General features: G+C 47.4%; 1 protein-coding gene across 27 annotated transcripts in view; it reads left to right on the top strand.

Moving 5' to 3' along the window:
• The window catches only part of LOC147710773 (cyclin-dependent kinase 11B-like), a 431,002-nt gene that overhangs the window by 170,392 nt on the left and 237,259 nt on the right, over nucleotides 1-23,351 (top strand). For 15 of the 27 annotated variants that reach the window (XM_086921509.1, XM_086921517.1, XM_086921515.1 and 12 more), the window contains 3 exons: nucleotides 12,778-12,953; nucleotides 16,894-16,984; nucleotides 17,964-18,085. In XM_086921509.1, coding sequence (XP_086777635.1) covers nucleotides 12,778-12,953; nucleotides 16,894-16,984; nucleotides 17,964-18,085 — 389 coding nt within the window. Of the gene's footprint in view, nucleotides 1-12,771; nucleotides 12,954-16,893; nucleotides 16,985-17,963; nucleotides 18,086-23,351 lie in introns of all 27 variants that reach the window. The other 12 variants (XM_086921516.1, XM_086921508.1, XM_086921512.1 and 9 more) reach the window with 1 other exon arrangement.

Genomic DNA, 23,351 nt, shown 5'->3' with positions numbered 1-23,351 from the left:
TCTTTTCCACACTCAGCCCGATCTTCGATCCACAATGGAAAGAAGCCCATTCAAAAGGTGTCCACTTTGTAATGCAAAATACCCGCACATCGATGTCCACCCGGTGTGCAACAAGTGCCTGTCGCCGGACCACAACGAAGCCAACTGTATGGCTTGTGCCCGGTTCAGGTCGAAGAAAACTCTTAGGATTCGACGCGCAGCTCGATTGGAATCGAAAAGATCTGCGCCGGTTCCGGTAAACATCTTCGGGACCGAAGACTAAGAGGTCGTCTATCTGAAGGATCAAGAAGACCACTCTGATCCGGCTTCGGACCATGACTCAAAGTATGACGCCGAAGACGAAGAGGTATTAGAGGAAGAAGAAGACGTCGTCGAAGAGGTAGGAGACGACGCAGAGGCCTTTGGGGCCGTGGAAGATAGCTCAGGCGAAGAGCTAGGCCCAACCCACTATACAGGGGCCGACGATGTACCCCCCAATGAGGCTCAGGTCGAGGGATCGCCACAAGGCCTTACCCAAGATCTACAAAATCGTTCAACAGCCCCGCATACAGGCCCGGCTTCGAACGTGCCCACAAAGCCATCGGTTTCGAAACCGCCATCGGTCGATCCTAAGAAATCGAAACCGAAAGTGTCGCTGCCAAAACCAAAAGAGCAGATGACGCAGGTCGGCTCCAAGTCCTTGAACCCCTCGGAGCCGAAGAAACAGAAGAAGGCCGTCGATACCGAAAAACTCAAAAAGGTAATCGAACTGAAGATCGGGGCACCGAAGACCAAAGTCAAGGCTGTCGAGCCGACAAGGCCGGCTCCGAAGGGCGTCGACTCTCACAAAAGGCCCAAACAATCGGAAGGGTTCAATTCTCCATCCAAGCCTGCGGACAAGACAAAGACTGGCTCCAAGGACCCTGTCGAGCCGACGCAGCCGAGCCCATTCATAGCCAGAGAAGTGTCTGAGTCACTCCAACGCATTAGAAATAAGCACACAGCGCTCGGGCCGAAAAAGGCCCCAACACCAAAAATGATCGGAAACGTTCCACCTGCATCGACGCCGATCAAATTCGTCTTGCCACCGGCGGAGCGTCCAAAAATGTTCGAACCAAAGAAGGGTGTTGAATCAAATAAAAAAGTGTCAATTAAAGTGGAGGCTACAGAAGAGCCTGAAGACCTGGAGGAGTCAAGGCAGTTCATCGACTCGGTGACTGGTAGACTGTCCATATATTCAAGGAAGATAATACCAGAAAAACCGATGGAGTCATACAGGATTCCCTTAAAAAAGAAAAGGGATTCAACAACATCGCCAGCTCTGGTGGAACCTCTCCAAGCCTATGGACAAAACCCCCAAGATTTCTCACCCACATACTCAGATGTGGATGCAGGGGATGACGAGAATGAGGATGACCCTTATGTGGATACTGATCCTGATGATCAAGGCCAACCATGGGTTGACCCAACTGACCCAAAAGACCCACAGTCTGTCCCTGACACACGTGTACAGTGTGAAAACTTTTCCCACTGAGGACACTACGGCTTTTAACGCCCTCATTGAAAGGGCTGGAAGTAATCATGACGTACAACTCCATGCAGACCCTGTGGAGGAACACTTTCTGGTTGACACCTTTTCCACTTCAGAACGCACAGTCAAGACTCTACCCATGCTAAAAGGCATCATTAAGCATGCTGGTGACATTTTTAAACAACCCACCAGGGCCAGGGTATTAAACCCACAAATTGAAAAGAAATATAGACCAGCACCTGTCGACCCTACTTATATAAAAGGACAGTTGCCATTAGACTCATTGGTTGTTTCTAATGCACGGAAAAGGGCAAACTCCCAGACTACAGGTGATGCTCCTCCTCCTGACAAAGAGTCGAAAGTACTTGAAACTTCAGGAAAAAGAGTGGCAGCGCAGGCAGCTAACATCTGGCGCATTGCCAACACTCAGGCACTCTTAGCAAGATACGACAGGTCCCATTACGATACCCTTGAGACACTGTTGCAACACTTACCAGATCAGTACAAGGAGGGTGCAGAACTACTCATCCAGGAAGGAAAGCTTATCACTAATGCTTCCATCAAGTGCGCGCTACACGCAGCTGACACTGCAGCCAGGGCCATTAACACTAGCGTAATGTTAAGGAGACATGCCTGGTTAAGAATCTCCGGATTCAAACCAGAAATACAAACATCTATCCTCAATCAGCCAGTTAACCCGGACTACTTATTTGGACCCGAGGTCGACACCACCCTGGAAAAAATTGAAAAAGTCACAGAGACTGCAAAGTCTATGGGGGCTCTGCAGTCCCAGCAGTTTCGGGGTGGCTCCTTTCGTCGCTCCAATACTAGAGGACCTTCAAGAGGCCAATCCACACAGCAGACACAATACAACAAGGGAAATTCACAATCCACCTACAATAAAAACAACAGGGGTGGATATCGTGGAAACAACATCAAGGGCAGAGGAAGAGGAAATAACAGTTCCAGATCCTCTGCCAATAACAAACAGTGACGCCCTGTCACTGCCCCCCGACCATATAACACCTGTCGGGGGGAGACTGCAACGGTTCCTGCCAGTCTGGAAATCCATCACCACAGACAGGTGGGTAAGAGACATTGTCCAGTACGGGTATTGTCTGGAATTAACATCCACTCCACCCAACATACCACCAAGACACCGTCCTATGTCTGCAGAGCACTTACACTTATTGCAGCAGGAGGTCGTCCGCATGCTGCAAAAAGGGGCCATAGAGCTCGTGCCTGTTGAAGACCAAGGCTCAGGGCTGTACTCTCTGTATTTCCTCATACCCAAAAAGGACGGGTCTCTCAGACCTATACTGGACCTCAGGCCTCTGAACAGTTACATTCTGTCAGAACATTTTCATATACTCACCCTACAACAGGTTCTGCCGTTACTCAGTCAGGGAGACTTTCTCGCAACACTGGATCTAAAGGATGCGTATTTCGATATACCCATACACCCATCACACAGACAGTATCTCAGGTTCACTATTCAAAATCAACATTATCAGTTCTAAGTCCTCCCTTTCGGAGTAACAACGGCACCCAGGGTGTTCACAAAGTGCCTGGCGACAGTGGCAGCACACCTAAGGAGACAGCACATACACGTCTACCCTTATCTGGACGACTGGCTTATTCAAGCAAAGACAGCCCAGCAATGTGCCAGCCACATGTCCCACACTATTCATCTCCTTCACAGTCTGGAATTCTCGCTGAACTATCCAAAGTGCAGTAGTGTGGCTCACCGGTTAGAGGCGGCAGACCCGAGAGCAGAGGACGGCCCGGGACCAGGGTTCGATTCCCGACGCGGCAGGTTTCTGGACCAGGGTCAGCGGACTCGATAATTCTCTCTCCTCGGTGCCCACTCTGATCAGCGATCACACTCGGCAACTCTGGGCATAAGCTTGCCTCATCTGCACTAACGGCCCCACCAGACCGCCGGGGATGCCTGGTCTCACCCTGGAGATACCCATTAAGGGACCTTCTCTCAGGGAAGCCAGGAAGGGTTTCGCAGCGGTCGAAGCGCGGAGATACTCCTCCGGGAGTCTATCCTAGCGCTATATAAACCCACAATTAATTAATTAATTAATTAAAGTCACATCTCCAACCCGCCCACCTGCGGCAGTACCTGGGCGCAACAATAAACACTCTGGCAGCCAAAGCACAGCATAATTCAGCGAGAATAAACAGCATGCAATTGCTGATACAAAAAGTCATACCTCAACACTCGCTTCCAGCAAAAGTGTTCATGCAGTTGATAGGCATGATGGCCTCCTGCATCTTCATTGTCCCGCACGCGAGACTACATATGCGTCCGCTTCAGGAGTGCTTAGCACGTCAGTGGAATCAGGCTCAGGGACAGTTGAAAGACCTAGTGTTGGTGAGTGGTCAGGCATACAACTCTCTGCATTGGTGGAACCCACAAAACCTTTGCAAGGGCCGACCGTTCCAGGAGCCTGTGCCACAGATTATACTGACAACGGACGCATCTCTCCAGGGATGGGGAGCTCATGTACTCCACTACACAGTGCAGGGACTATGGACAGCACACTATCAGGCCAACTTCTCACACCTTCTAGAATTGATGGCAATCTTCATGGCGATGAAAGCATCTGTGCAACAAGGTCGTGTTGATCCGGACGGACAACATGACAGCCATGTACTACATACAAAAGCAGGGAGGAACACACTCCACAGTTGTCTCATCTGGCTCAGAGCATGTGGAAGTGGGCCATTCAGAGGAACATCTTCCTCATGGCGGAACACCTCCCGGGCAAAGACAATCAGATGGCGGACCTGCTCAGCAGACACAGCCACCAGATGCACGAGTGGGAGATACATCCATCAGTACTCCAACCGTACTTCCAGCAGTGGGGTCATCCAGAGATAGACCTATTCGCCACAAGGGAAAACGCAAAATGCCAAAGCTTCGCTGCCAGGTTCCCACATCCGCAGTCACAGGGCAATGCGATATGGATGAACTGGTCAGGCAATTTGCGTACGCTTTTCCCCCAGCACCTCTAATACCGCTGGTGGCACACAAGCTCAGGCAACACTCGATGACACTCATCCTGGTTGCTCCAACGTGGGCACGCCAACCATGGTACACCACGCTGGTAGAACTCTCCGTGGTACCGCATCAACGACTGCGGCTAACGCCCAGACTTTTGACGCAGAGCCATGGCGAAATTCAGCATCCAGATCCACAACAACTTAACCTGGCGATCTGGCTCCTGAAGTCTTAAAATTTGGCTACCTCAAATTGCCGCCAGAATGTATGAACATCATCAAGGAGGCAAGAAGACCCACAAACAGAGCATGTTATGCGGCTAAATGGAAAAGGTTTGTCATATATTGTAACAATAATGACATTAACCCGCTAGATGCATCTATTCAAAACATTATCTGTTATTTGTTGCACTTATATAGATGTAATCTAGCGTACAGCTCCATTCGTATACATTTATCCGCAGTTGCAGCTTATCTTCAAAACAGGCAGCACCTCTCACTGTTCAGAGTACCTGCCATTACAGCTTTTCTGGAAGGACTCAAAAGAGTAATCCCTCTCAGACACCCACCTTCACCAGTATGGAATCTCAATGTGGTCCTCACCAGACTTATGGGACCACCTTTTGAACCTCTACACTCTTGTGAGATTCAATTTCTGACCTGGAAAGTTGCTTTCTCAGTAGCCATTACCTCACTAATAAGAGTTAGTGAATTCCAGGCACTAACCATTCAAGAGCCATTCATACAGGTCCATGCAAATAGAGTTGTACTACGCACCAACCCTACATTCATGCCTAAGGTGATCTCGCAGTTCCACATGAACCAAACCATAGAACTGCCTGTTTTCTTTCCTAATCCTGAAAATGTCGCAGAGCGATCTCTGCATACATTAGATGTCAAAAGAGCTCTTATGTACTATATAGATAGAACTCGTGATTTCAGGAAAACAAAACAACTGTTTGTTGCCTTTTCTCCACAACACAAAGGCAACCCCATTTCCAAAGCAGGAATAGCCAGATGGATAGTTAAGTGTATACAGATTTGCTACGCAAAGGCTAAACGCACACTTACCAGTCCTCCAAGAGCACACTCCACACGTAAGTTAGGAGCCTCCATGGCTTTCCTGGGGAATTTTCCTTTAGAGGAAATATGTAAGGCAGCCACATGGTCCACTACACATACATTTACAAAACACTACTGCGTAGATGTACATTCAAAACAGCAAGCAGCTGTAGGACAGGCTGTTCTCAAATCTCTATTTCAGACTGCTGCAGCTGGCACGGGCGGCCGCCACTTACAAGAGGGACTGCTATGTAATCTATGCACAGATATGAATTCAGCAGCCCACATGCCTCGAACCGAATATGCTACTTACCAGAATGCATCTGTTCTTGGCATGTAGGGCTGCTGACATTCATATCGCCCGCCCTCCTCCCCGGCGCCTGTAGCAGCTGTAGCACTCAATCAGTTTCAGGCATGGTCATCACTTACTGTATTACACTCCATCCATGCCACAATGGTGAAAAACAACCTGGGGATGGAGCCGATGCCCATGCGCACTGTAGTCCAGGGGAGGAGCCACCTATCTCGTGATACTTCGAAGACTCTTCCAGGACAACAATGTGCAATCATCCGGACCCAACACTAGGCAGCGATCTATGCACAGATATGAATGTCAGCAGCCCTACATGCCAAGAACAGATGCATACTGGTAAGTAGCATATTTGACTCCATTCGCCTTCTTCGGTTGTTGAGCCTCTCTTGCCTTTCAATGAGGCTATTCTTGAACCTGTGTTGGAGGTCTGGCGAAAGCCTCTTTCTGCGCCTCCAGTTTGCAGATCTATAGCAAGAAGATATAGGGTGGCTCCTGGTGATCCGGAGTTTTTATCTGCTCATCCTTCTCCAGAGAGCCTAGTGGTTCAGGCTGCATGCTCAAGGAGGTCTTCGGGGGCTTTCCCTCCAGTCCCAGCTGACAGATAATCAAAGAAGGTTGATCAGTCTACCAAAAAAGCATTTTCTTCTGCCAGAATGGCGCTGAAATCTACAAATGCTACCTGTTTGATGGGAAGGTACATCCATGCTTTGATGGACTCGTCTAAACAGTTGCTGCCTAAACTGTCTGAGGAAGACGGGAAGAACTTTCAGGAAGTTTTGGATGATACCCAGGCTGCTGCACGTCAAGTCATTTATAGTGGGCTAGACACAGCTGATTCAGTGGCAAGGTTCATGGGTTCTGCAGTAGCTACTAGAAGGGGCGCCTAGTTGAAATCTACTGATTTTTCAACAGATGTGCAGGCTACTCTGTTGGATTTACCATTTGATGGTTCAGGACTATTTGGTAAGAAAGCGGATGTTTCCCTAGAGAGGTTTAAGGATAGCAAAGCTACGGCAAAATCACTTGGCTTGCAGGCTCAGCCTAGAGGTTCTTTTCCTAAATACAGAGGTTTTGGGAGGTCATCATTTCGTTCATATGGCCAACCTAGTCAGCAGCAGCAACAGCAGCAGCAGGATACTCTATACAAGTCGTATAGAGGAAAGAATAGAGGCCGTCCACGAGGCCGTCAGCCCTCCTCCTCCTCTTCCTCCCCTCCTATCACCGCAGCAAAGCAGCCCTAGATTCCCCATTCTGGAACATGTTGGTCCTGTAGAGGGTCGGCTTACACATTTTCTACAGGATTGGGAATCTGTCAATACAGACCTGCGGGTTCTCAATCTTGTAGAAAATAGGTATGCTCTTCCCTTTCGGGAATTCCCTCCAAATTTCCCTCCTTGCCAAGGGGCTTGCTCAGAAGAACATCTCCGTCTCCTACAGGAGGAAGTACTGACCTTGTTAAAGAAAGGTGCAATAGAGGTGGTTCCAGAGCAGGAAAGGGGTCAGGGATGCTACTCCCGGTATTTCCTAATTCCCAAGAAGGATGGCAGGTTACGTCAGATCCTGGATCTCCGAATCTTGAATCTTTATCTGAAACAAGAGAAGTTAAAGATGCTTACCCTTGCGCAGGTTCTACAGGCGCTGCTGGAAGAAGATTGGATGGTGTTGATCGACTTGCAGGATGCGTATTTTCATATTCCTATCCTGAAGTCGCACAGGAAGTATCTCTGTTTCACGGTGGGATCGCAACATTATCAGTTTGCGGTTCTTCCGTTTGGTCTTACTACTGCACGTCGAGTCTTCACCAAGGTGATGGCAGTGGTGGCAGCCCATCTCAGAAGATCGGGGATTCCAGTTTTCCCCTATCTGGACGACTAGTTGATCAAGGCAGAGTCTCCAGAGAAGGTGCTTCATCATTTGCAGGTGACAACCCAGCTGTTGTACAAATTGGGGTTTTCGATAAAGTACCCAAATCTCACCTGGTGCCCTCACAGCTCAACCTGTTTCTAGGGGCGGTACTGGACACTACCGTCTGTCGAGCATTCCCTCCACCTCAAAGGATTCTCGACATTCAGGAAATTATTCCCTTGTTTTACAATGGAGCGGTCGTTCCAGTCCTGAAGGTCCTTCGCCTGCTTGGTCTGTTTGCTTCCTGCATTCTGTTGGTCAACCATGCATGCTGGCACATGAGGGCGCTCCAGTGGTGCCTCCGCAGGCAGTGGTATCAGCACAACGGAGATCTCAGGGAGTCAGTCAAGATCTCCAGAAAAACTGCAGCGGATCTGTCTTGGTGGAGCGTGGAGGGCAATCTGTCTCGAGTAAAGCCCTTCCATCTGCCTCCATCGGTTGCCACAGTGATAACTGATGCATCCTCCCTAGGGTGGGGTGCTCATCTGGGGGATCTGGAGGTCAAGGGTCTTTGGTCTCCAGAGGAAAGGTTGCTTCAAATCAACCTTCTAGAGTTACAGGCTATACGTTTGGCGCTCAAGGCCTTCCTTCCTTCCCTTCGCGATCGGTTGGTTCAAGTCCTAACGGACAACAGGACCGCAATGTGGTATGTCAACAAGCAGGGAGGAGTGGGGTCGAAGTGTCTCTGCAGAGAGGCTCTGCGTCTCTGGTCCTGGGTTCAGGACCACCAGATTTGTCTGATGGCAAATCATTTGGCCGGAGTTCTGAATGTGCGTGCAGACAGTCTGTCGGCAGTTCTCAGCAGACCACGAGTGGAGGCTTCATCCCGCGGTGGTTCGTCACGTCTTCCGGACGTGTGGAACTCCTCGGGTGGACCTGTTTGTCACTCATGAGAATGCTCACTGCCCATCATTCTGCAGTCTCCAGTATCCGATTCAGGGAGCTTTGGGGGGACGCGTTTCAGTTGAGTTGGGAGTCAAATCTCCTTTCCTCCCATACCCTTGATTCCTCTGGTTCTGAGGAAGATACGCCAAGACCAGGCCCAAGTTATATTGATCGCCCCGGATTGGCCAAGAAGGGTGTGGTACGCAGATCTTCTCCACCTCTCCTCGTGCCCACCGCTCCGTCTCCCTCTCAGGGCAGACCTCCTCTCTCAGATGGAGGGGCAGGTTCTACACCCCCACCTCCAGAGCTTACACCTTCATGCCTGGAGATTGAACGGGGCAACCTGAATTATTTTTCTCTCCTGCCTGACGAGGTGGATGTTGTTCTTTCTGCCAGGCGGGTTTCCACCAAGTCGATCTATTCTTATAGATGGTCTAAATTTGTTTTGTGGTGTGGAGAGAAATCTATTGACCCCATAAGGGCTCGTTTGTCCAACATTCTCCAGTTTGCTCTTTCTTTGGCCCAGCAGGGTTTTGCTGTTGCAACTGTAAAAGGTTATTTATCGACTTTGTCTGCATTACTTTGTTTGCTGGACCAGCCGTCTTTAAGTCACCTGTTGTGTTACGTTTTATAAAGGGTCTTACCAACAAATTCCCTCCTACACCATTTATTGTTCCTCAATGGGACTTGAATCTTGTTTTAACATACTTGATGGGTTCATCTTTTGAACCTTTACACAAGTGTCTCATGAGACTTCTGTCTTTTAAGACTGTTTTTCTTGTAGCAATTACCCCAGCAAGGAGGGTAAGTAAGCTTCAAGCTCTTAGTTCAAAGCCCCCATTCTTGACCATTCATGCTGAAAGAATGGTACTCAGGACCAGGGCTGCGTTTCTGCCTAAGGTGGTAACTCCCTTTCATTTGGGGTAGTCCATTACCCTTCCTACCTTTTATCCTTCCCCTCACCCTTCCAAGGAGGAGGAGCGGCTTCACCGTCTGGACCCTAAGAGGGCGGTGAGTTTTTATCTTGATAGGACTATGGACTATCGTGTGGATGATTAGCTCTTTGTTGGATTTGCTGGCTGCAAGAAAGGAAGGGCGGTGCACAAGCGCACGCTATCAAGATGGATTATCCTGTGCATTAAGATCTGCTACGTCCTGGCTGGTAAGGAACCTCCAGAGGGTATGAGAGCTCACTCTATTAGAGCAAAGTCTTCTACATCTGCTTTGTCTAGGGGTGTACCTGTAGAGGACATTTGTAGATCGGCAACTTGGGCCTCCCTCCACACTTTCGCGAAGCATTACTGCTTTGATTCCGAAGTGAGGAGGGACGGTCACTTTGCGCGCTCTGTCCTACAGGATTTCCTGGTATAGGAGAGTGGACACCCTCCTCCGGGAGTGGGGACTGCTGTGGGATTCTATTCACAAGGTGAGGAATCCACTGGCTGATGTATCCATCAGAAGAAAGTTACTTACCTTTGGTAATGCTTTTTCTGGTAGATACAGTATCTGCCTGTGGATTCCTCACTGACCCACCCGCCTCCCCGTTGTCCACTCTTCTATACCTGATAAGTGTATATCTGTAATTTTCAAAGGAAGTGTTTAATTTTTCTTGTTTATTGCATTGATTTCACACTATGTGTGTTGGTCTGAATACTGTGTACTGTGCCTACTTATGTCGGTCTGTCCGTGTGGCTCGGGAGCACGGAAAAAAGGGCGGAACTGACGTCATCACGCCGACTAAGCCCTATTATGTATCCAGTGACGTCAGCGGGGTCGCGAGCGAAGACGTACCCTCTGTGACTTCGTCCATGACCGCGTCGGCGTGGAGAGCTACAAAAGTTTCCGATTGGCTGCTGCGCAGAGGGATATTCACAAGGTGAGGAATCCACAGGCAGATACTGTATCCTCCAGAAAAAGCGTTAACGAAGGTAAGTAACTTGTTCTTTTGGTGAATGACCATGACGAAAGCCCTTCTGAACTAGGTAGAGAAGGTCATTACCTTGAAGGGAAAGTTGAGAAAACACAATATATTCCAGAATTTTTTATGGAAGTAAATAGGCCGGAAATTAGAGATGTCATTAGGAGCTAAAGAAGGCTGCTTATGTTAAAGAAGAAGAATAGCTGATCTGAAGGTAGAAGAAAAGAGGGCCGAAGTCAAAGAAGAATTTGAGAGAGCCCAAAAAGAGGAATAAGAGGTGACCTATCTCCAGGGCCAGCTTTAGCACTGGTGGCGCCCTGTGTGACAATGTTTGTTAACGCCCCCCCAATGACCACCTCTGCCACGGATTCCCTCACCACCGCCCCTTAACAGTGCCTCTCAAGTGTCCAAAATTACGGTCTCTCTCGGATTCATTTAGTTTAATAGCACCACTCATACCATTGTAAGGTGTCAGAGCACTTTACATCACACACTGTGCTTTTGCTTAAGTATTCATGTTAATCACAGCTCGTGAAGGGGTTGTGATTAACATGAATACTTAAATAAAAGCCCACGATCTTTCCCGCACTGCGCTTTACTAACAAAAGAGTAAAGCAAGTTTTAAAACACAGGGTGTACTTTCTGAAAGTATACGCTGTTTTTTTTAACTTGCTGTACTCTTGTTAGTAAAGTGCTGTGCGGGGAAGATTGTGGGCTTTTGTTTAAGTACTCATGTTAATCACAGCTCATGAATGGGCTGTGATTAACGTGAATACTTAAACAAAAGCCCACAATCTGCCCCGAGCCGCGCCTAAAAATACAGCAAGCCCCAAGCCAGCCTTACCTGCACTCCTGACTCATGCTGGCAAAACCGCATCCAAGGGATTGCCTGTTTTTCGCGCCACTCGCTTTTTAAAGTGGCTGCGCGAACCCTCTCACGGGTTGTCCTGTGTGTGTGCACGCTCCACACACGGGAGTGCGCGCTCGCGGGATGAAAGGTGTGCGCACCTTATTGGGAACCGTAGTCGGAACCTGTGGGGACCAGTTGCTGGAAGCAACAAAAGGCCTGGGTAAGCTCACAAATGCGGCAAGCCTTTGAAGCTTCCTCTTTGTGGTCCCTGCCCATCCTGGGGGGGGGGCTTGGCACCTCGTCCCAGGATGTGCATTGTTTCAGGCCCCCAAGAGCAGCAGGCTCTCGACCCAGCGGTCCAGAAACATGTCTGGTGGTGGCAGCTGGGTAGCAGCCACTCGGCCTGGATACTAGTGTTGGGTCATTTTTCAGGGGGCATCTCTAAGATTCCCTTTGTGTGCATTTTTCATTAAATCCCTCACTGGCATCAGTTTGGGTTTAATGTGCTGAGGAGTTTGATACCAAACCTATCAGTTTTCAGTAAAGGCATTATGGTCCTGTGGAGTTCGTAATCACAAACACCCACCACCCTATACTCTTAATGGCAGTACTACACTTAGAATGTCTAAGAATTGGCTTCGACACTGTAGGGGTACAGGACTCATGCACCTGTACCCTCACCACTGGTATTGTGCGCCCAACTAGAGGGGTGGCTGATCAATGCCAGTGCAGTGGGCTGTAGGCATGGCACCTATGGATGTGTGCCATGTCGACCCTTCACTATGTTCTGCACCGAAACATGCAGCCTGCAAAGTCAGTGTGTGAGTGTAAAGGTACAGGACCACTAAGGGTGGCACAATAAGTGCTGCAGCCCTTAGAGGCCTTCCCTGGTCACAGTGCCCTAGGTACCTGTTGTACCATTTACCAGGGGCTGACCTGTGGCCAGAGTGCCAATTGGGTTTGATTTTTAATGCAGTTTCAGGGAAAGAACATAGGCCATGAGTACCTGATTGGCAGGAGCCCAGGGCGCACTCAGTCAAAGTACATCAGCAGTTCAGCAAAAAGTAGGGGCAACCGTGCAGAAAGAGGGCACTTTCTCACATTCTGTCTGAGTGTTCACTTCCAAACTCAGAAAATAGAATGAACCTCTTCTATATGGAATTGTTGCTTCCATGTCTGTTGCCTTGTCTATTGACAAGTAATTGTTGTCTCATGCTAATTCCTCTTGCATGTTATTTAAAATGCCTTTTGTGGGTTAGACCAGGCACTAATTGAGTATTACTACTTGGCTCGATTATTGATTTTCACCTTTCAAGTTACAGAGTCGAGGTTTGACAATGATTCTGGTGAGACCGAGGAAGGGGAAGACGACGACGATATTGGTGATGACACCCCTCGTTCAAATGTTCTGACAGAAGTAGACTTTGTCCCTGACTCACCAGCATTATCCCCGTTGGAGCTGAAGCAGCAGCTACCCAAATACCTCCCTGCTCTTCAGGTAAAGAGTCGTATTGTATTGTAAAACCCAGATGTTTTACTAAAAGATTTACGTTATCTTCCACTTCCTGTAAGATAATTCGTTTTTGTTTTCTGAGAATCAATGGAGTGTGAATGTTTAGTGAGTGTCTGTTTTTCCTCAGATGTTTTCGGCAGAAACTACCCAAATTGTGTCTTGGTCTTGCAATGTCATTTTTGAGTTACCTCCTCAGTAGTTGTGCATTTGGGGAATTAAAGTGTACCTGGGAAGAGATTGTGTCCAATAAAGCCATCACCAGTTGAATTTCGCGTGTTTCCCACATAGAAATTCCAAAATGCACAGCATTAAAATCTTTTAGAATGAATAGGCCAACAATATCCCGATAGCAGGTTGTCTTAAAGACTATCTTTGTCAGGGACTTCCACCTCAAAACTAATAGTTTGTTTTATCCACCCTCAAATGACTCAACAGACGAAATTGTCTTAGTTATTTTATTTTTTTTAAACAAATTTTATTGGGTTTTATTTCACACAACATACATCGTTAAGTACATTTCTCACGCTATCCAGACCCTGATGGTGGCCCTTCTTTTGTCTTCTAAGGTGGGGACCTTGGGTATAAACAGGATCAAGTACAGCAATCCCCAGTAAAGGCTATTCCTGGCATGTCTTACCCAAGTACTTAACACATACCATTATTAAGAAACCTCCACCCTCCCCGGATACCACCATCGGTGCGCGGAATAGGTAACCATCATAATCATTAGTATGCCCAGGAGTTAAACAGACAATGGTGTGTGGTATGTACCTGAGGTGTTACAGGGGTGATCTCCAATCATGATGTTAGTCCGCTAGTTCATTTTGTTTGTCATAGTCGCGCAGTGTTTGCACTAATGCGTCCCAAGCTTGCGCCATTTCTAGAGCTCTATCGTTCTGCTGCCGCCGCGCTGATTGAAACCTCGACATGCTTTCTCCACCCGCCCACTTAAGGAACTCATTTCTCCACCTTGTGCTTGTGGGCCCCGTCACCGCCTTCCAATGTCGTGTAATTTCATGTTTCGCAAGAATGAGCCCCATATCTATGAATTTGCTCGTTATCTTATTTTTAGGGGTGTGAGGGAACCAATGCAAAACTCCAACAGCCATGTCAAATACCAATCCCCTCTCTGTTACCTCATTAAGAGTGTCCCCAACCTCCTTCCAGTACGGCGTTAAGATTGGGCATGTCCATAGCATGTGGTCTAACTCAACACCAACTGTCTTGCATCTAGGGCATCCCGCGGAGTCTGCGGCAAAATATCTTTTGATTTTCCCTGGGGTCAGGTATGCTCGGTGGAGAATGTAAAAGTGCACTAATTGAAATCGTGCATTGCGAGTACTCTTCCAAGCCCTTCTCATCAACTGCTTCCACACTGTCTCAGGGATCTCTTTAGCTATATGAGCTTCCCATTTATCTTTTAGCGTCGTTAAAGGAGGTAATCCTTCATTGGTCATTCTAGAGTACAGGCATGAGACCGCCTTAAACGTTCCCGCTGCCATCATGGTATATTGGCAAGCCATCGTTGTTTTGGGTTCAGTGAGCCCTCCTCTCCAATGTGCTTGTATTGCTTGTGTGACTGCAGAGTGCACTAGGAAGTCCCCTCTAGGTATATCATATCGGTCTAGGAGTACCGAAAATGGCAACAGTGTTTCGTCTTCGTATAGGTCACCCAGGACTTGAATCTCTGCAGCTGCGACCAGTCCCCTCCCTGCGGTAATGCCGTTAACATTCCCAACGGGATCTCGGGGGCATATGGGTGCAGTACTCCCGCCCTACGCTGTGTTCGGTTCCAGCATAATCGAATAGTTTTTTCCTCTTGTGTGAGGCTCCTGAGGTCTAATTTCTGCTGTAGTCCTATGAAAGAAAGCACATGACGAGGTATGCCTAGGCCCCGTTTGTGTTCTGGCCCTCGAAATTCACGGGCTATTTCTTGGGTGTAGGTCTGTAGTTGAGCTGCTAAGTAATATAATTCAAAGTCGGGAACTGCTGAACCTCCTTCCGACTTGAGTCTCATTAGCGTTGTTAAGGCTACTCTGCGTCGGCCCGCCCCCTCAGAGGAAGGACACTATCATGGACTTTAGGAGCCTGAAGGTAGTAGGAGGGATCCAAACGGGCAGCGTTCTGAAATAATATAGGAGTCTTGGGAGCGCCACCATTTTGAGCAATGCTATACGACCTGCCACTGACAGTGGGAGAGTGGCCCAAAAGGATATGCTGCCCTTCAATGCTCTGATGCCTCGGGCAATATTGCCCTCCAATACATCAGCAGGGGTGTGATAGATGTAAACCCCCAAGTATTTCAGGCAGACTAGTTTCCATCTGACCGCTCTGGCCGTGGAGGGCTGGACCTCATTTGTGCGTATTGGAAATAAACATGTCTTGGACCAGTTTACTCTTAGGCCGGAAATTTCACCAAAGTTGGTTAAAAGATTGTCGGCTCCAACTAGGGCCCCATCTGCGTCTTCATGAATTGTCTTAGGGTTATTGTTGAAAAATGTTACTTCAGTCGAAGTGTTCGACTGTATTTTTCCACAGAAATATAAGAACAACACTGTTATTCTATAGTGTTTTTTGATTCTATATAAATAAACTTAAGAAGGGATGAAGGTAAAGGATTTGGCGACAAACCTGGTTATCCTCACTTTGTTTCCAAGCGAATACAGCTGGTTGTGTGAGCTGTATTTAAGCCAGCGCCCTTTCTTTGTGGTGACCCTGACCTCACTTATTGTTTGCAATAAATGCAGGCGGGTGGTATTCATTTTTCTCAACCAATGCTTAAGTTGTTAAATAAAATAAGAGCCAGGGCCCTCCTAAGTAGACCACTGCAGCTTGCACCATCCATTGTCCCTGCCAGTGTTGTCCATGACAATACCATCTCAACTACTAACTATCAAACAAATAAGTATGACAATTCATACTATTCCAGGCCCCCAAAGCTATACTAATGGTGTGTGGCAGTTATTAGTTATTGTTAATGTGTATTCAATTAATAAACAATTGTTGTTGTGCTCATCCCTATTTAGGCAAACTGTCATAGGAGCTGGTGCTGACATTCAAGTGCCGGTGCCAAGCACCGGAAACCACCTGCTCAAATTAGGCACTGTTCTCAACACACATGAGTTCTGAAGTTGGGACTCTTGCAATAAGAAAATAACTGACAACTTTATACAGTTACCCTTCTTACATGGATACATTTAACGTAAGGAAAATATTAGTTCCCTCTCCAAATATTATTGTGGTGAGAAATTACATTTAATATGTGTTATAACTGTACATCTGTATGATTATTAAACAGTAAAAATTAAAGTGAATCCCCCAATTGTGGGCTTCCTGATCCTTGGTACCTTCGCTGTTTTTTTAGTCTGTCTGTCCAATAGTGACAACAAGGGGCGTTTGTAATCTCAATGGGTTTCTTCTCTTGTTGCTCCCTACCCTTTGGTGATCAAATTCCCTACAATGTCAGTTGGTAGAATGTGAGTCGGCTGAGAAATAACATATTGCTCAGAAGTGCCTTTACATGCAGAGAATTTTGGCTGCAGGCTTGCCTTACAGAAGCTCAAACTGCCCTTGTTTACCTTTTCTGCATAGGTCATCTTTTGAGGAGCCTATAATTGCCTAGATTTAGAGTTTCTGCTTTGTCATATGTAACTGAATTCACGCCGATGCCTTTAGCCTGGATCTTTTGCCTTGCTGCATTCTTCAATATTATCTAGCCAAAAAAAGCTAACCTAAACCTTTATATTGAAGTTTCATTTTATTGGCATGTTAAGAAAAATAATTGGATATATCTCTGCTGCTTCTTTCACCACAAAGTATGTGTTGTTGGTGACTTAATCTGCTCGTAAATTAGTATGGTTGCACAAATACAATTCTTTCAAATGTATAGTCCCTGCTCTCCTAAGGCCTCCTTATTCTCTTCTAGGGCTGTCGTAGTGTGGAAGAATTTCAGTGTCTGAACAGAATTGAAGAGGGCACATATGGTGTGGTCTACCGGGCAAAAGACAAGAAAACAGGTGTGTTTATGTGAACTCTGTACTTTCAGAGAGAAAATGGATTGAAAGCTGGGAATTTTGTTAGTAATTGGAGAATACGGAGCAAGATTTGCATGACATAGATACAGGTGATGTATGAGTACAGAGAATGCAGTATTTTCATAATGGAGCTGTGGTGAAGCAGGCTGCGCGGCGTAACTGTTGCAAAAATGTAACCACTCAATATATCTCTCCTCTTGTGGATTTTCGTTTGGTTTTGGTATTAACATTAAGTAAAGTAACTGAGTGAATGCGCTTGTGAACAATTTACAGGATATTAAAATGTGTAATTAAAAGTAAACAGATTACAATGCTGCATTTAGTGTTGTGCTTCTGCTTCGTTTGTTAAAAAAATTAATTGACCCAACATCTTTGAAGACAAGTTGAACACTGTAGACCGACAAAAACATTGTAAAATCCTAATTACATTTAAAATCATGTATGATTTTTTTTTATTCCCCCCCCCCCCAAAAACTCCACACTTATATTATTTTGTCGCGTCCTTTGGGGGCAGTTTGCCTGTGTTGTTGGTAGAATACACAAGTCTACTAAGTACAGTCTGTAAAGAGAACTCTGAAAAGGATGTATTTTAGTGCAAATGACTTGTATCACTGATGTGAACCCTTTTTATTGCAGAAATGTTGAAATTAGTTAAGATGGATTTGTAGTCCGCCAAAGGTGTTTTTGTGGACCATTTACAGTTTGATAATTCTGTCACTTTACTGTGTGATCCACCCACAGAACTCCATTTTTTATTTACATAAAAGTTTAAAAATATATATATTGTATTATCCCTAACAAATACACAATTGATGCTTGTGATTACTGATACTTAACAAATATTTACTTTATTTGAAGTAATGGGGTAGTAAAGCGTATGATACTGCTTTCAAAACAGTATGCCTCCGTTCTTATCAGTATCAAAGCTGGATGTCTGAAATTTACAAATCTTTCTTTCCAGATGAAATTGTGGCTCTCAAGCGGTTAAAAATGGAAAAAGAGAAGGAAGGCTTTCCGATTACTTCCTTGCGAGAAATAAACACCATTCTGAAAGCACAACATCCAAATATTGTTACTGTTAGGGTAAGTTTAAATACCTTTCTCTAGTTACCTATAATTCTTTTCTTTAAAATGAAAGAGACTCTTTAGGCAAGGGTTCATTCCTTGTATATTTTGAGACATAAGAGTACCATGTGTAATATGTTCTCAGTGACTGCTTGGACAGGTTGTTTTGTAATAACCCGGTTCATTATTGTTTCAAGCCTCCTCCGCCACTTGTTAAGAGTTAACCCCTGGAAAGCTATTGAACCTGCCTAGTGCACTTCTACTGTTTAGCTGCAAGTCAAAAGCTGGAAGTGGTTGTGTCACAAAATGTTTGGTACAGTATCTACGAGTGAAATAACATGTTCGAGGCATATGAGCTGCAGATCTTACACTGTGCATTAGATCGCCACCTGGTGTTGGGTTTGGATGATTGCATGTTGTTGTCGTCTTGTAAGAAGTCTTTTGTAGTCACGAGATATGTGACTCCTCCTTTGGACGATAGTGCGCATGGGCATAGGCTCCATCCTTAGATTGTTTTTATCCGCCACTGGGTTCGGATGAAAGTTGTCCGCTCTGGTTCGAAATCTACTTTTCAAGTACTTTGACGCGTAAAAACGTATTCAAACTTCACCAAACCACTTTCGATATCGACAAACGTCGTCTCGACTCCAGCTCGATTTCCGGTCGTCGTCGCGGGCCGTTGGGCCTATCCACGCCGTGAGGCCTACACCTCATGGAAAGGACGCCATTCAAAAGATGCCCCAAGTGTGGAGCAAAGTTTCCACACATTGACATTCACGAGGTCTGTAACCTGTGCTTATTGCCAGAACACGACAAATCCAGCTGTACAGCCTGTGCATCCTTTCGAGCCAAGAAACACCATTCGAGATAGAAGGGCCCGTCGACATGCAGAGATCAGCTCCGAAACCGGTGGATATCTTTGACAAATTTCCGCTCGTTCCCGAAGAAGATTCAGACGATCTCCAAACCGTATCCGAGGCAGACGACTCCGATGACTCAATACCATCAGGTCAGCGCGTGAGTACTACTGCCCCTGCCCCATACCCACCACCCAAATCGAAGGCAACGGTCAAAACTCCGCCTCCAGGGCCCAGTCGCGACCGAAAAAAACACTTCAAAAGCCCCGCCATCGAGCCCGGCTCTGAAGAAAATACTCAAGCCTTCCGGTAGCTCCTTACCGAGCAAGCTGCACGTGCCGATCCCACCAGCTCCCTCGGCACCGAAACCGAAAGAAGTCCCGGGTCCGAAACGGTCGACTTCTAAAGACAAAACTATGAAGCCAGCGTCTGATGCCTCGAGGCCAGCAAGACCAGCTTCCACTCCAAAGCCAATATCTTCGGTACCGAAACCAACAAGGCCTGATACCGATGCGCTCAAGACCTCCAAACAGCCTACGACCCAAAAACAATACCTTTGGTGCCGAAATCTACGCCAAAGGACACAGAAACAACTCCTAAGGCTAAAGACAAGCAGCAACCACGCCCGGAACCGAAAAAATCGGCGCCGGCAAAGGTTCCGCAAGCAGAAGACTTTTTCCAACCTGATTCTCTACAAAAGATCTACATTGACCCAAAGACAGGTCATGTATCCACTACACCACACAGGAAGAGGAAATCAGACACAGCACCTACACCTGCAGTGCCTGTCAAGAAGAAGGACTCTGCCACATCTCCTATGCACCCTTCTTCTCCTATACTTCCTTCTCCTTCATCTCCTGTTCCTCTTAACATTTCACCTCAAAATTCTCCTGAAAACTCTCCTCCTCATTCTTCACCACATACATCCGACACCTGCAACCTAAACTCGGAAGGTTCCCCCCCAACCCTACCAGGATCTGGTAAGAAGATCTGACCCTAAAAGTCACCCCTGCACCAGATGCCCCACTGCCTTGGGTGGCCAAACCGACGGTTCCTGATTGTGAGAAAGTGGCATCTTTCTTGCCTTGGTATGCCCCCACTTTTTTCTGAACTGCTGATGTGCTTTGACTGAGTGTGCTCTGGTTTCCTGCCAACCATGTACCCAGGGCCTGTGTTCCTTCCCTAAAACTGTGCTGAAACTAAAATCCCAATTGGCATCTCTGGCCACCTGTCAGCCCCTAGTAAATGGTAACCTAGGTACCCAGGGCATGGTGACCAGAGAAGACCCCTGAGGGCTGCAGCACTTATTGTGCCACCCTCAGGGGCCCTGTACCCTGACACCCACACACTGCTTTGGCAGGCTGAGTGTCCTGGTGCAGAACTAAACAAAAAGTCGACATGGCACACATCCCTGTGTGCCATGCCTACAAACCCACTGCCCTGGCATACTTCAGTCCTCCCTCTAGCTGGGTGCCCTATGCCAGAGGTGTGAGCACAGGCTCATGAGCCCTATGCCCCTACAGTACCCAGGGCCATTCCTGGGCACTAAGTGCAGTGATGCCATTAAGAGTATATGGTGCTGGGAGGTTGTCATTATGTACTCCACAGCACCATAATGGCTACACTGAAGACAGACAAGTTTGGTACCAAACCTTTCAGCACATTAAACCTGCACTGATGCCAGTGTGAGATTTAATGTAAAATGCACCCGAGGGCATCTTGGAGATGCCCTCTGAAACCCTAACCTACAATCCACGTCTGGGCTGAGTGGCTGCAGAGGCTGCCACACAGCAGACATGTTTGCTGGACCCCTGGGTGGAGAGACCCCCGTTCTCCTGGACCTGCAACAATGCACATCCTGGGCAAGGTGCTAGGTCTCCTCCCCCAGGATGAGCAGGGGGTAGCTTCAAAGGCATGCCGCCTCTGAGCTTCTCCAGACCATTTGCTGTACCCAGCAACTGGCTCCCACCAGTTCTAACCCCCACTCTGGCGGGAAGACTTATGGGAAAAACTACGCCAGGAATGGGGTGTGCCAGCCTGTGCCAACCCCACCCCTCAGGTGAGTGAGACGAGGTGAAGCACGACCCTGGTCTCTGGCCATCTTGTAGATGCGAGCCCTGCCCAATCCCAGCTAGGCTCCTGCCCCCCTCCCACAGGAGAGGAGCAGGCAAGTTGGTGTACTCACCATACCTGTAACGCCCCTAAATTTAGTATTTAGGGGCTCCCTGAACCTTCCTTCCTTAGTTCCCGAAAGAGAAATGAAAGAAGATCAAGAGGAAGAAGACCCGCAGTGCAGCTGCTAACAGGACAACAACAACAACTGACTTGGCCCCAGCCCTACAGACCTGTCGATCTTGGAACCTGCTCCTGCCTAACTTCCCGGCGATTCCTGCGGACAGCAACCTTGGGACACCCAGAGGACCTGCCTGCCTTGACCCTCCTAAAGACTGGGACTCCCACCAGCAGAGGCTCTGCTGCAACAACCCACCTGATGCCAACCAGGAAGCTCCGGACCAGCCCACTCTGCACCCGCCGGGCCGGGCCCAACCGAACCAAGACCACAAGGACGTCCCCCGGCGGCTGGGACCTGCAGTCCGGTGCCCAAAGACCCTCTTCGACGAACCAGACAACGCCTTCAGACTCAGAACCAGGGGCCACCCCAACCGCGACCAGCAGAGGGTAAGCTTTTCCGACACCCAAAGACACCCCTGCACCCTACAGCCCTCTCTGCCTCCCTTTGGGGTACCCACCTGTGCTCCAAGATCCCAACTTACCTCTCAAAGTGCTGGTCGCCCCTGGAGAGTCTCCGTCCCCGAAGCCTTTGTTCCTTTTTGACCTTTCCCATTGGATAACATTGAGCGTCCAACGGCTAAAGAGCACCCTGCACCCAGCCACCAGAGTGCCGCTGGCGGTGCCACCTTTGTCCTATCCTACTCCCCCCACACCCCCCATCCCTGAGCAAGGGACCAGGAGCCCAGCTCCCACAGCCACGTGGCCTGCTAACCAGCAGCCACCAACCGAAGGCCCCCTTTCCCTCATTGGATATCATTGGGCCTACCTACCTCTACACCCGGCCACGCCTGCGCTGCTGGGGCTGAACCGACTGTACTTGCCTGACTCTGGGGGACCCCTTAGTCTATGCCTGGAACCTTAACTTCACCAGCCAAGTACTCACCTGGAAACTGGTAATTCACTTAAATGCCATTGGATAACATTGACCCATTTTGACTCGAAAATTTTCTAAGGGTCGAAGTTTTGAAAACTGCAATTATTCATATAAAATCAGCCAAATTCCGAAGTACTCACCTGTGAGCAGGGAGAAGCCAGTACTGTACCCTTTTCTCCATAGGAACCCATTGTCTGCTTTTCTATGAAATTTCTTCTAGGTGTCTAATTTTGAAAACTGGAAATATTCTTTAAAAATCATACGAAATACTGAAATGCAATTACTTACCTGTTTTAAGTTCAGACCCCAGTGCTGGCCCTAGAAGCCCAGTTCTGGATTACAAAAGTAACACAATCGTACTTTACCTGCAACTTGAATTTTCTCCCATTGAATAACATTGCCAGATTTCCCTCAAAGTTTCAAAGTGTGAACTTCTAAAACCGCTTTAAATTCATCAACATTCACTACAGTAACTAAAACGTGTTTGCTAATCTGGTTCCAGCTTAGACCCCAGGACTGAATCTAGGTCTAGTCCTGGAACTTCTAAAGTAATCTGTACTGTTATCAACTATACTTTTATGGTAACAATCCATTGAGCTCAATGCTAAAGTGTCTAGACTTCAGTTGCCTTCAGCAACTACTGTACCTATTGTGTTCACAAACTTTATTGCAAAGTAATTACATGAGTGTACTCATATCTAGCAAAGTATATTTTTATGTCTGTTTGTTCTAAAAATAAAACACCTATATCTTTGGATATAAAAACCATTGGCCTGGAGTTCAGTCTTTGAGTGTGTGAAATCCTTTGCTGACTGAGTGTGTACAACAAATGCTTTGCACTGCCCTCTGGTACTGCCTTACTGCTCGACCAAGCTACAACTTTTGAGAATAATAATAATAATAAAACCACTTTTAGAGCCCATGGTTACACTCAAGACAGTGTGTCCCCGCGCTAAGAAATGCTACTGCTCCCCGAAAAGGGCAAGGTCCGGGACTCTCCTGGATCCAAGGCTATAAAGAAGCTATTATTTACGCGGGGAAAGATGGGTTTTTAATTTCAGTCTGAATCTCATTTCGGAGGGCTCCATGCGTAAATCAAGAGGAAGATTGTTCCAATGTTTACTTGCTAAAAACCGAAAGGAACCCATCCTAATCTTGCGAACGCGAGGAAGTTGGAACAACATCGCTCCGGCAGATCTTAGGTTTCGGGTGGGACGATGGATAGTGAGAAGATTTTGCAAGTAACCTGGGCCTTTTCCCT

The sequence above is a fragment of the Lissotriton vulgaris genome, chromosome 5 (assembly GCF_964263255.1).
Source record: "Lissotriton vulgaris chromosome 5, aLisVul1.2, whole genome shotgun sequence".
NCBI classification, from domain to species: domain Eukaryota; kingdom Metazoa; phylum Chordata; class Amphibia; order Caudata; family Salamandridae; genus Lissotriton; species Lissotriton vulgaris.
The sequence above is the reverse complement of the archived record's forward strand: the minus strand, read 5'-3'. Positions and strand labels throughout refer to the sequence as shown.